Source organism: Vespula pensylvanica, chromosome 5, assembly GCF_014466175.1.
Source record: "Vespula pensylvanica isolate Volc-1 chromosome 5, ASM1446617v1, whole genome shotgun sequence".
NCBI classification, from domain to species: domain Eukaryota; kingdom Metazoa; phylum Arthropoda; class Insecta; order Hymenoptera; family Vespidae; genus Vespula; species Vespula pensylvanica.
Genome location: NC_057689.1, coordinates 6,809,863 through 6,824,016, shown reverse-complemented (window position 1 = coordinate 6,824,016; position 14,154 = coordinate 6,809,863). Strand labels below are relative to the sequence as shown.

General features: G+C 37.6%; 1 protein-coding gene across 2 annotated transcripts in view; it reads left to right on the top strand.

Annotated features, from left to right (window-relative positions):
* The window catches only part of LOC122629490 (failed axon connections), a 42,533-nt gene continuing 28,379 nt past the window's right edge, over positions 1–14,154 (top strand). For both annotated transcript variants that reach the window (XM_043812980.1, XM_043812978.1), the window contains exon 1: positions 1–740. In XM_043812980.1, coding sequence (XP_043668915.1) covers positions 375–740 — 366 coding nt within the window. In that variant the 5' untranslated portion in view covers positions 1–374. The remainder of the gene's footprint in view (positions 741–14,154) is intronic.

Genomic DNA, 14,154 nt, shown 5'->3' with positions numbered 1-14,154 from the left:
TATCGAGAGGAGAAGGAGCCGGCCGGCGAGGCAGAGAGAGAGACGACGTGCACCGAGGAGTACCCGGCGTAACGTTCGTGCGGTGCGTGCTGTCGTCGAGACTAGTCGTCGGTGGTTGCTGCTACGATCCGAGAGTGTTCCGATCGCTCTTCGTGCGTACACTTCGCTTCTTTTTTACAAACGCATAGATACGTATATATTGTAAGACGAAACACTCTCGATATATAGACATATCGGTCGTGAGAGAAAGAAAGCGAGATACAGCTAGAGATAGAGATAGAGAAGGGAAGATACACGCATATCAGGGAAGAGAAAAAGACTTTCGCGTACGAAGGGCAATTCTCGATCGAGAGTAAAAGAGAATCAGTTTCGAAATGACGATGGCTACCGAAACGGAGAACAACGGGCCCGAGAGTAAGGAGATAAAGGACGTGAAAGAAATGAAAGAGGCTCTGAAGGACGAGACGCCGCCGGACAACAAGCAAGAGGAGAAGGACGCCGCTAAGAAGGAGGAGGCCGGGAAAAAGGAGGAGACGGCCGACGCCGCCGGTGCCGGCGGCGGAACCGCCGCCTCCGCGGCGTCCTCCGCACCGGCGAAGCCCGTCACCGTTCATAAGACCAACTACGAGAAGGACGTTGTTTATCTCTATCAATTCTTCCGTACTGCGCTTTTGCCCTCGATTTCACCTTATTGCCTCAAGGTCGAGACGTGGCTACGATTGAATGGTATCAAGTACGAGGTAAGTCCCTCGTAGTTTGTTATTATTTTTTTCCTTTCCTTTTCTCTTTATCTCCCTTTTTTGTTTTTTATTTACCTTCCCTTTTACTTACTTCTTACCTATCCCTCTACCCAGTACGCATCGTTCTTTGTTTGTACCCTTATGTACGTCGTGGGAGTTGCCGTCATCGTCATCGTCGTCGTCGTCGTCATTGTTGAAGGACAACGGGGTTGATCACCTCGCCCGTTCTAGAACGGCTGATCGATGGATTTTACCCGCGTTAAAGCTTCCCATTCCTAGGCGTCGCGTTTCTACGGGGTAGCGCGGGACGCTGGTTCACTCCCCCTCTTCTCTCTCTTTCTCTCTATCTCTATCTCTATCTATCGCTCTCTCGCCTGCCTCTCCCACTACCTCCCTCCTCGTCGCGCCAGCTTCGAAGTCCTGCTCAACTTTGATGTACCGAGGGAGCTACGAACTCTCTCACCTCACCCTATATATACTTGTATATATATATATCTATATACGTATATTATGTAATATATACATGCAGAGCGAACGAAGACCCGATTCGATAAAATCTTTTCCTGTATTTTCGATCTATCTATCATCGACAGATTATTATATGCGTGAGTAATCTTGTAGATGGAGTACTTGCTCCTGTAGTTTTTCGAACGCACCCGAAGGAGGACGCTGATTGGTCGTTCGTTAGGGTGGGAAGAGGAACGTCGGGAGTAAGAGTCTCGTATTATTATTATTATTATTATTATTATTATTATTATTATTATTGTTACTATGTATTATTATTACTATCATCATCATTATTATAATTATCGTTATTATTAATATATTTTATGGATACCAAATAGATGTTCTTTATCGTAACGTAATTATCGTTGTCGTCGTAAATAATTCGTGAAAGTTACGGGAGAATTTCTCGCTCGTTTCGTTTGCCATTTGGATCGACCAATCAACGCGTTCGGTGCACAGATCGAACCTGTACGCCTTCGGATATCCGGATAACGGGATTCGATTGTAACAGCTACGTAGTAGTGTAGTAGTAGTAGTAATCTATCCGGTCCACTCCTGTGTACCGCTCGATCGCGATTCTCGGGGTAGGTTGTTCCTTCGCAGATCGTTTCAAAATGGCGTCTCTACTGTCAAGCTTCGAAATGCACCGAAATGCACCATATTTCAGCACTCGTCGTTTATCTATGCAATCAGTATTTATTTGATTATTCGTATTAGTATTTATTTATTTCGCTTTCTTCTTTCTTTTTTATTTTATTTTATTTTATTTTATTTTATTTTATTTTATTCAAGTACAACGCAATTAGATAGTTCGCGTAAAATACAAGAAAGAAAGAAAGAAAAGTGAGAGCACCTTGTAGATATGCTGTACCGTTGTATATCGTGAATATATACATAAATGCATACATTGCAAGGCTCAACCGATATTCTATTCGCTCGTAAATTCAAACTCCGTCGATTTCCAAGAGTGCAGAAGAACAACGATGAAAGCGTTCTCCGAACTCGACGATCCGTGTTATTCGATTCGGTCGCTAAATGTATCTTCGAACGAATCGGTCGAACGACTTGAAAAGGAATCGTAATTTCCGCTCGTTTCTTCCTTCGATTACTCTTCGATTCCGTTCGATCAGGAAAGATCCTAGATACTTCAGCGGTTTACCAATGTAACACGTAGGATGTTTCTTTCTTATTTCTTTTTCTTTTCTTTTTACAAGATAAAATAGGTTAAATATCTTCTAGAGATTTCTACGTTTTACAAACTTCGAACGTGTTCGGTTCCGAGGAAAGAGAATTTTTTTATCGTTATCTCTTCGATCTTCCATCCGATCTCTCTCTTTCTCTTTCCCTCATCCTTTTCAATCCTGCCGATATGTATCAGATAAACGGTCGTATACCTTAGTCCTTTGCGAAGGACTACGGTTGAGAGAGCGGATTCCTAGGGGCAAATATTTATAGAGATACGAAGATGAAGTGTTTACATCCGGACTTTCGAACGAGCCGTGACGAGATAACGTTTCCTTTTGTCGATCGTTTTAAGAGAGAGAGAGAGAGAGAGATAGAGAGAGGAAAGGAGATAAAGAGATAAAGAGAAAGGAGGAAACCTCGATAAGAAGATTCTCGAAATCGTGACAAATTTTCTCGAGCGAAACGTCGAATAGGTTTTTCAAATTTCCCGCCAATTTTTATGTACTCGGATCCGCCATGAAAAATCCATGCTCTCTTAAACGCGAAAGAGAGGTGAAAGGCCTCTCTCTCTCCCTCTTTCAGTCCGCGCAGAGAGAACGCATTCCTACGGACTTTTAAAACGGGTTTTAGCAGAGGAACGAAGAGAGAGAGAAAGAGGGGCAGAAGCAAAGAGAGAGAGAGAGAGAGAGAGAGAGAGAGAGAGAGAGGTGGAGGAGGAGGAGAGAAAGAGGGAGAGGTAGAGATAGAGGTAGAGGTAGAGGGTAGAGAGGGAGCGAAGCCCATTGGAGGGTTTCCAAGTTGAACGCAGCCAAATGCCCTCGTGAGCCTTGATCCTGCGCTCTGTTTTGGTAGGGCCGATGGACCCTGTGGAGATAGAGTAGAAGGAGGAGCAGAAGAAGGATGAGGTGAAGAGTGCTGGTGGGAGACGGGAGGAAGGATGTATGTTTCAGGAGGGCTCTCGAAACTGGCGAGTCGCGTTCTCTCGATGAGATTCACATACATGCATACATGCATATATACATAGGATACATGAGTACAGATGTCAAGCTACCGACTTTTGACAAGCTACAAACTTTTATCGTTATTCTATTCCTTCTCTTCCTTCTCGTTTCTTCGTTACGTACCCAGTTTAAAATCGAGATCGAAAAAATTGAAAACAAAATGGCGGATTATTCTCGACTTGTACACGACACGTGAAAATCAATATACGACGCTATTATACATCCGCGTTTTGCAATGTACGTTCGAGAACAAAATGGCGGCTGATTATTTCGGGTTACTTTATGGCGGAATTACGCGGATAGTCATAATCAAAAATATTCTATTTCTTTTAGCATTGGTATTACGATTATATATCTAATCAGTTTTGAGCGAGAAAATGATACGAGTATAGATCCGGCAATTCGTGAATATTCTCGGAAGAAGTCCTTAATGACGAAATTAAAAATTTGAATAATAGTATAACAGTAAGATTAGAGAAAGAGAGAGAAAGAAAGAGGAAATGAATATTTTGAGATAAGTGAGAAGTCAAGGAGAATCGATTTTTTAATTTATTTTGCGTGTCACTGTGCTATCCAGCAAGCTTTGTTTTACCTTACGCGATATCTCGATATAGTCGTTGGTTAAAAAAAAATTATGTGCCAGTACGAAAATAAGTTAAAGTAGGGAGATTAGATTGGGTCATGGCGATTAAAATAAAGTAAACGTTATTTCAGAAATTCTCGTACAAAAAAAAAAAAAAAAGAAATGTCTGAAGCACGGTAAAAGTTTAAAGAAATCTTTCGTTTACGACGTTGGCCGATATTTACCCACTTCGTATCGATAATTTCTCCTTCGAGAGAGAAGAAATATTATCAATAAAATACACCCTATGCTTTCTTTACTTCAAACCGATATGTCTATGTACGTTCTTATCACGTTCGCGTTGCATTTACGTAAAATTTTTTTTTTCGCAATTTATTTATATCCAAGGGCGATAGACATTATCTGCTTTTGCCTCGACGTATCACGGACTCTTATAAAAGAGAAAGAGAGAGAGAGAGAGAGAGAGAGAGAGAGAGAGAGAGAGAGAGAGAGAGAGAGCGATCTTCTCGTTTCCTCAGTAAACTGTCTGCATCAGCAACAGATTTCGTGTAAGTTGGCATCTTCGTCGTCTTTTCCACTCACGATTGAATATTCTCTCGAGGATGCTTTTACGTACGTACGTATATATATATATATATATATATATATATATATATACATATACACGTCCTCGCAAGTGGCATTTTTGTCTTGAGAAGCTCCCTCGTCTTCTTCTCCCTCTGCAATGTTCCACGACCGACATCTGTTGAACATACATAATGCTTTTCCTTCGAGAGAATTTACAAAGAATAGGGTGTACCTTCTGTCCCTTTTCCTTCTCTTATTAATCCAACAAATTCCAAGACAATCGTACATTTTTCCAAAAGTTTGATTTTTATTAATAATTTTTCGTGTTCCCTTCATTTTACTTTGTTGATAATATCCGTACGTTTTCGTAATATATTATTAGGATTTATCGTAAGTATTATCTTTATAGAATAATCCAAATAAGTAATTAAACGATAGGGTTAAATAAGATTTTAAACGGTAGGTAAAAGCGATTAGGTGTATCGATTATTATTCAATGTTTAATTTTCTTTTTTTTTCATATGAAAAGAAATATCGCGTTATTTAATGTCCCCCTTTTCAAGGGGAAGTACATTGGAAAGTTAGTCGCGATTTTACGTTTTACGCTCTCGTTACGATATATCCTTCCGTTTTTTCTTCCGTGTATGACGCATGACACGAGCCCCTCGTTGATTGTTTACGCGATTTCCGGATATTTTTTTTCTTCTTTTTTTTTTTTTTTTCATTTTTCTCCTTTTGACGCATCACGGAAGACAGTCGATAAGTTTGTAAATGACGTCGTTCTATCGCAAGTTAAATGTTTGTAATCAGGCAATACACGAGAACACGAGAATTAATATTAAATCGTGCTTTTCTCTTTGTCCAGAACAAACTTTGTTATCGTACTTTGGTAATTTCTCATCATAACTTTTTTTTTTTTTTCGGTGTACGGAAAACTTATAAAAGACTCTCTTCTCTCGTTCTTTCTTTTTCTCTGAAGCAAATACCTACTACGTAGGTTCTTAAGAGACTTCGATTGGCAACTTTTCGTCGTCTAAACATCGCTCGGAGAAGCCGATTTATGCTCCAATAGAAAATTCCAACTCTTTGATGAAACTTTTCAATGGATTCGAGACGGGGCCATTGAACGGCAAGGGTAGTAGAAATAAGTCGATGTTAAGGTTCGAAGAAGTTTGTGGGTGGTACGAAAGATTCTTTTTTACTTCGCGAAACTTTTTTGGTATTGTTACAGAGATCTACGATATACTTACATATATGTATGTGTATATGGTGTGAGTTAATAATTACCTTTGCTCGTTATAACTTTTTATTTATTTATACTCAAGTAAAAGAAAAAGAAAAAAAAGAAAGAAAATATGATGTCTCGAATTTAATTTATTTTATTTTATATGTACTATATCTTTTTTATTATATTTTCTTTTTTTCGTATTACTGACTCGTATACTATATATATATATATGTATGTGTATTGTGTTACAAACAAAAAATCTAATCCCGTTGACGCAAGTTGTAAAAAATATATGTATACTGTTTTACGAACGAGCTCTTTTATTCCGATAACGAATCGACAGAATTGGGACAAAAGAGGTCACAGGTATTACGGAGGAAGTTCCTATTGAACTAATCATTACCAAGATAGGTATAAATAACGCGCAGAATGGCTCGAATCAATTGGCCGACTTGGCCAATTTCGTTCTGGTATAAATTATGCGTACTCATTTCCTGAAAATACTTCACCCCCGCGCATTCGAGTTCGATTTTGAGTGCATACGCATTTTCCTTTTCCGAATTTTCGTTTCTCTTGTTTTTTTCTTTCGTTTTTCTTTTTCTGTTCCTTTTTATTTATTTCTTCGATTAAGATATATTCTCGTGAAATTTTCTGGAAGACGAAGATAAGTAATATTCTTAAATTTCGCGCCTTTATACGAAACTTTGTGCTATCGATACTACGGAAGAATGGCTCGGAATTCAAAACAGGTATGTCGATTTTAATTACATTAAATATGTTTACGACGTAGATATTAAACGAAAAAAAAAAGTGATGAAGAAAAAGGCAGGTCTCTCTTTGTCTTCTTCCACTTCACCTCTCACGCTTTCGTGATGCTCACACGACACGTGTTCCTTCATTACGAGAAAGTTTCCACGCGATAAAGAACAAAATCGTGATGCATTTTATCGTCGTCTTACAAGCAGGTAGATATTTTTGAACAAGAGAGAGAAAGATATATATATATATATATATATATATATATATATGAATTGTTATTTATGTACACGTCATATGCAAGATGCAAAAAAATTTTGCAGAAACTTCGAACGAATGACAATTATAATAAATGAGATCATTTTCTGTACTAATCTCTATTTTTTACATTTATCAAGAAAAAGAAAGAAAAGCAATGATAAAACAATATTGTTCATTATCCATATCGACGATTGAACTTTTTGTATTGTAAATAATGAAATTTAAGATGGATCAATCCTCTCTCTTTTCTTCGTAATATCTTCGTCATGGTAACTAAGAAATTAAGCGAAATATAAAGAAAAAGAAGAAGAGGAAAAAAGTCGAAGGCAAAGGAATGCGGTGGAAAAGGAAGACTTTTCGTGGGTGCGTAAATTGATACTAATTAAAAAAAATTAACCTCATTAAGCGTGCTATGACAATTCGACGAAGAAAGAAGGTTACTCAAAATTGTTCCTCTCTCTCTTTCTCTTTCCTTTTTTTTCTGAGGACATTGTTCTAAGATTCGTGACGTCAAACATTTGTCATCGTCATTATTCTTAATTACGTTGAAATTGGGAAAGAGAAGAAAGGAGAGAACTTTACTCGACTCGATTCGCTTTTTATCTTCGACGATGAAAATGTTTATTTTTTTCTCTTTTTCGTATCGAATAATAAAACATCGTAAAAATATAGGAAAGTCGTGTGTTTCGGTATTATACTTGGGATAATTTTTTCATCTCTCATTTTATATCTCTTTTCACCGTACAGAACAACACACATACAGACACATATATATACATATATTATATACATATATTTACGTGTACTCTTATTATGTGTAAGTACATATATGCTTCTTCTCGAGCATAGAAACGAGCCGTGCATAAATCACGCTGGATGAGTTTAAAGTGGCGCGAAACAGAAAACGCAATTAGAAGCGTAGCCACGTGCTTTATACGTATATGTACATCTGTATGAATATATGTACTAATATGAGCTAAGTACGCGTATGTACATAAATACAAAATATATATTATATGTATGTGCATTCGAAGGAACATGGAATTTTAACGTGAGATCTTTTCGATGTTGGTCGTGATTATGAGATGAGGAGGAGGGTAGATTGAAGAGTAGTGAGAGAGTGGGAAAGAGAGACAGAGAGAGATAGAGAGAAAGAGAGAGAGAGAGAGAGAGAGGAGAAACGAGGCGTTCGTTGAACGCACGTACGTACAGCGCATGCCCGCACGAAGTTGTCGACCGAGCCATTTGTGCCCGGACAATCGATCGTTTCCGACGTTTCTCCAACGCGTTAAACTCGTTTCCGGTCCGATTTGCTCTCCTCCGCAACGTGTGCCGGCTACCAGTCCCTTATCGTTCGCTTCGTAGCTGAAACGAAAAGTTCTTTACGAAAGCTTTTATACTAGCTATTATTTTCTATAGTATATTACTGAAAGATGCATTTTACAGGTTCACGTATACATATTTATATTTATATAAAAGTATACGCGATTATCGTGTCACGTATCGATCCTCGATTTCCTCTCGCGGTTTTACGATACTAGATCATAAAATTAAAGTCATTTTATCTGGTTCGTTCTTTCGCTCTCTTATACATTTCCGGTATACAAAGCCTTTCTCTCTCTCTTTCTCTCTCTCTATTTTCTTATATCTTTATGTACTTGTGCGAAAGAGAGAGAATGACGAGGAATATGATCTTTGGCTCCATTCGATACACATCGAGTATTACATTATCGTAATTTGTTAATATTCATTTCTCGGTAATATTTCATATTATTCCGGAATAACACAACATTTTGCGAACTCTCTTTATTTTTGACGTTCCTTTTTTAAACACACTTTCGAAGTATAAAATTATTCTCGCTCATTCACTTTTTTATTTTCTCTTATTCATATCACGATTATTTTATTTTATTTATTTATACGAGAAGAGAGAGAGAGAGAGAGGGGGGTATAGAAAGGATTGTAGGAAGGAAAGAAAAAGAAGAAAAGAAGGATCCTTGGCCTTCATTCGACGCACAGAAAACGCACATTATACTTTCGTAACGCGCTAATGAGAGAAAGCCCAGATCTCCGCTGCGGAAAATCTGGTAAATTCGATCGAGGTCGAGCGTCTCTTTTGGAGCACGTTAACGAACGATGATGCAGGCTCTCTTCGTTAACGAAATTATCGAGGCGAATAAGAAAACAGAGCGAGAGAAAAAAGAGAGAGAGAGAGAGAAAAAAGAAAGAAGAGATATGACAAGAAAGATAACTTCGTTATTCGTTATATTCGTGAGAAAATGTCGATCCCTTGCAAAATTTCGCCTTGTTATACAGCATCTTCTCCTTATTCTCTTTCGTGATACGTATAATCGAGATGAATCAGCAGCTACTGTGTTTACATTGTGAGTCATCTCGAAACTATTCTCATCATAGTCTACTATGAAAAAACAAATCGATGTATATATATATATATATATATATATATATATATATATGTATATGCAAGTTTATATTTTTCTTATTTTGTTCGAAATTATTAAATGCTTCGTTCGTCGTCGTTCTCATCGAGCACGAAAGAAAGAGAGAAAGGGAGAAAGAGAAAGAAAGATTTGGATTTATTTTTCATATTTCTTTCTTCTTCTTTTTTTTTTATTATTTTTATTATTTTTTTTCTTCGAAAGTAGTAACGCGAAATTCGAAACAGATTTCTTTACATACTTCTCTTATTTCGTACTACTTTGCAAAAACATTAGTTAATCCTTTTAATTTTCTTTTGTATTCTGTTTTTCATTTTTGGTTTTTCTGAAGATAAAATTTAGAGACAGGCACTTAAAGGAAATATATAGAAAAGAATATTTTTCTTTTCGGAAAATCGTTTAGACAAGTATGTTATCGCTTAGAACAAGAATGTGGCTCTGCATCGTCCCTTTTTCTCGACCCTTCTCTTTTTCTTTTTCTTTTTCTTTCCTTCTTTTTCCTGCTTTCTAATCGTACCGAGGGAACGCAAAACTGACGAACATAGAATTTCTTCTTCTCACTTCCGCGTTCTCTCTTAAGTAACGTTCGGTGTCACGGTAGCCACGAAAGGGATAGTGGTAGCCCGGACACGTACTCTGCAGATAGAGAATGAGAAAAAAAGATTTTGTCTATGTGTGTCCGTGTGTGTGAGAGAGAAAGAAAGAGAGACAGAGAGAAGAGAGAGAGAGAGAGAGAGAGAGAGAGAGAGAGACAGATCTAGCTTCGAGATTTAAAATCAGGGGATAACGTTGTACAAGTATTTGCAGTGCTTTAATCCTCTCCGGAATCCTCCCGAGAGTGTTTCTCCTATGCATGTAACTACGTACGTGTGCGAGTTTGCATGTATATGTGTCTATTTGTATTTGTCGTCGATCGAGGAGGTGCTTTCGAACGGGAAACCTTTTCAATACGAATAATTCGGTCGTGGGCTTGGAAAGGGCTCAAATATCGACAGAATCTCTATTTTCGAGAAAAGATAAAAATGTTGCTTGTCGCGTTTTATTTCATTTTATTTTACTTTTACTTTATTTTTCTTTTCATTAATTTTTTTTTAAACGATCTCTCTCTCTTTCTCTCTCTCTTTCTCTCTCTCTCTTTTATTGGATGATTTTTTTCAACAAAGACAGTTCAGTTTACGATCGATATTTTTATAGTTTGTTTAAAGAAAGGATTTATAAGAACGAATTGGAGTATTCATATCGCTCTTAGAGTTTGTCATGGCTTGGCCGTGCGAACAATGTACCGCCGGTGCGAAACCGGTTCGTCGTATGATAAATACAGAAAGTTTTTCGCAATGGAGAACCGGTAATCTGTAAAATATAACTGGTAGACCAGAGAGCGAGTTGTCGTTATCGCTCGTGCTGGATCGAATCCGAGGATCGGAAACGTAAACGTTGTGCCGCTCCTTTCGTTCACGTGCATACGTATGTACATACGTATGTATATATGTGTACATACACATACACACACATATATATATATATAAATCAATGAAATTATAATTGTCAATTTTTACAATCGAATGTAACAAAAAAGAATCAAAAAAAGAAGAAAGAGTTAAATACCTACATTGGAATCTCTTAAAAAAAGGAAAAGAAAGTAATAAGAACGTATAAAAATTCGACATAGTAGTAATAGTAATAGTAGTAGTAATAGTAATAGTAGTAGATTCTTAACTAATTACAAACAACGTATGCTCGTGTTACGAAAAAAAAGGATAGTAATAGGGATGGGAAAGTAAGAAGAAAAAGTCAAAAAAGAAATGGAATTAATATTGTACCTCTTTATTCGTCCGTGAAAAAAAGCAAAAGAAAAAGAAAAAAATAAAATAAAATAAAAGAAGACCCAAGAACTTTACAATATAGATTCAAAAGCGTTGGCGAAGAGGCGGAGGGAGCAACGGGAGGATTAGGAGCGATATACAAGAGAACAATGTAACTCTGGACTCTAACGAGACGTTCGTGGGACGTGTTTTTGTTTAGTCGGCCGACTTGCATTGGGTGCTGCATGGAGAATAAACGGGGGACAAAAAATAACAAATAAACAAACAAAAAAGAAAAACAAGGAGAAAAAATAAAGAGAAAGGAAAAAAGGGACAAGTTCGTCGGTGTGACCAAACTCTGATGTAGGGGGTGGTAAAGGATTGGTTGAGGCCAGAAGAACAAAAAGAGAGCTAAAGAGAGAGAGAGAGAAAGAGAAAGAGATGCATTGGTGAGATCGTAGGTACCAAGAAAGAGAGAGAAAGAGATAGAGCAAAGCGACTGGTGCAGCTGCACGCATCTCTGACCTTCGGTGATTGCATTGGCGTAGGTAGATGGGATCTCTGCACAAAAGAGCAACCAATAGCTGTCTCTCTCTCTTTCTCTGTCTCTTTTTTATCTCTTTTTCCATGGCATCTCTCGTGCAGCAGCGAGAAAAAGACGATATAACGGCACATTGCTCGTCGCTAAAATGGCTCGTTTAAAATCCTTTTTCAAGAATCCTTTTCCTTCCATCGTCATACACTTTCACGTAAATTACCTTTTCGTCTTTATTCGACTCTTAGTCTTCATTGTTGCGAGCGTATATCATGTCTCCACTTTGTTAAATAAATAATAGACGAGAGTTTTTACGTTAATGAATGTTAAAGAGAGAGAAAGAGAGAAAGGTAAAAGGATAAAACAATTATGTATACGTAATATTAAAGATGCATAAGAGGGAAAGAGAAAGAAAGAGAGAGAATGAGAGAGAGAGAGAGAGAGAGAGAGAGATGGAGAACAAAAGGTGCGAACAGGTGTCTATGTCCCTTTAAACGAAGAGACATTTCGTAAGGATATTACACCGGAAGTGACGACCTTAAAAGCGTACGGACCGCGTCAAGGATACTCACGAATGATTTATACATGCATGCATACGTATATATGTATATACATACATAGTAGATAGTACTTACGTACGTACGAACTCTTGGCCGTGTATTTCGCGAAGAGGAAATAAGGATAGAGAGAATCGAGTGAACTCTCCGTATCTTCTCTCTCTTTCTTTCTCTCTCTCTTCCTCTCTTTCGAAGCTATGCAACAACTATGGGCTAGGTACCTCTCGAAGAGTTTAACGAGCCGTGAAACTAGCTGACTCATAGAACTTAAATGCTTTCTACCGAGAAAGATAGAGCACATTTAGTGAATTCCTATCGTTTATCGTGAAAAAAAAAAAAGATATGGCTTGAGAGGGTAGAGAAAAATCTCTTTTCTTTTTTTCTCCTCCATAGTCGTCGTCTGAAAATTTTCGACAAGGAAAAATGAAGGGAAAAGGAGAAGGGATAAGTGTCACGTTCTCTTAACGCCCGAAGAAATTCGATAGCGTCTGACAAGAAAGTGTGCAACTTTTTTAAAGTAACGCGTTTGCGGTGAATTATCGGTCCTCTCTTTCTCTCTCTCTTTCCCTCTCCTATAAATAGATTGTCGAGTCGTGTACGTGAATGCACGTGCACGCGGCCTAGTGTCGCGTAATATGATAGTGTGAAAGTTATATGAAAATATCATGACTGTTTTGGTTGAGGAGAGAGAAGGCTTCTCATATTTAATAGTTTTAGGTTTAACATTTGCAAGAAATCAAAAAAAGAAAAAGAATTTGACCAAACAATGTTTAGAGATTTTTAATCATAGAATATCACAATCAACCTTTTATTTTATCATTTCTTCGTAAATAAAAAATATATATGTATATATAAAAAATATGTAATTTATATATAAAGTTGAATCGAACGATAGATCGGATCGATCTTAACACAAGTCTCGAGTCTCTTCGTTTGTACGTATTATCGATCGGTTAGTTAACGGTCAATGTAACTACGCGACCATGATCAATCAATTAAAGGATTGATTGATTAGCTGATAGATTATTGAACGTAACAGTCTCCAAACGTATTGATTTACCGACTACATTATTGCGTCGTCATCAGGACGCACTTATGTTTGCATTTTATCGATTTTCTAAGACGATCATTGCGAGTCATAAGAATGGAATTTTTCGATGCGCAGGTGTGCCATACGATTCAATAATAATTATTATTGTTATTCCTTTTTTTATAATCGTTTATACATACATACCTGCATATATACATATAATACATACATACAAACATACATATGTATATAGACGTACCTATGTAGTTTCGCATTTCATAAAAATTATTTGCACTTTTCTCAACGCTCTTGCTATGCACGCCATCGAGCATGACGGAAGGTCGAGCGATAAAAATCTTTAAAGTTCCTTTAATTCCTTGGAAAATTCGCTGAGAAAAACCATATGGAAAGAGAGAGGGTCTGTCCACATTTTCTCCCCCATTTTTTTCAAACGTCGGTCATCTTCCTTCGGCTATTGAAATAGCCATGGCCGGTATGTTATTCTTCTGGGAAACCGTTTTGAAAGGTAGAAAATATGACGTTATTAGTGAGTTTGTATGAGAAAGAGAAAGAGAGAGAGAAAGAGAAAGAGAGAGAGAGAGAGAGAAAGAGTAGAGCGTAATAGAGGTGGGAAAGGTAAAGAGTGTGTAAGGGTGAAGAGGGAGAAGGAGGAGTGTGTGTTCGGTTTACCCACATCTTCTCTACCTGCACATTTCCGGCGATTTAAAGACCCCGACCTGCCTCAAGCGTAAAGTAGGCGCGTATTTCCCCTACCATAAGCACGTACGCACACCTAACTGACTTCTCGAATATGTTTCTTCGTGTGTGCATCATACGTATATAGGTATATGTATATACTCTACGTGTGTACGCGAGCGTGGTCATACGGTAGTAGGTCAAAGTAACGAAGTCTCTCTCTCTCTCTCTCTCTCTTTTATATTAG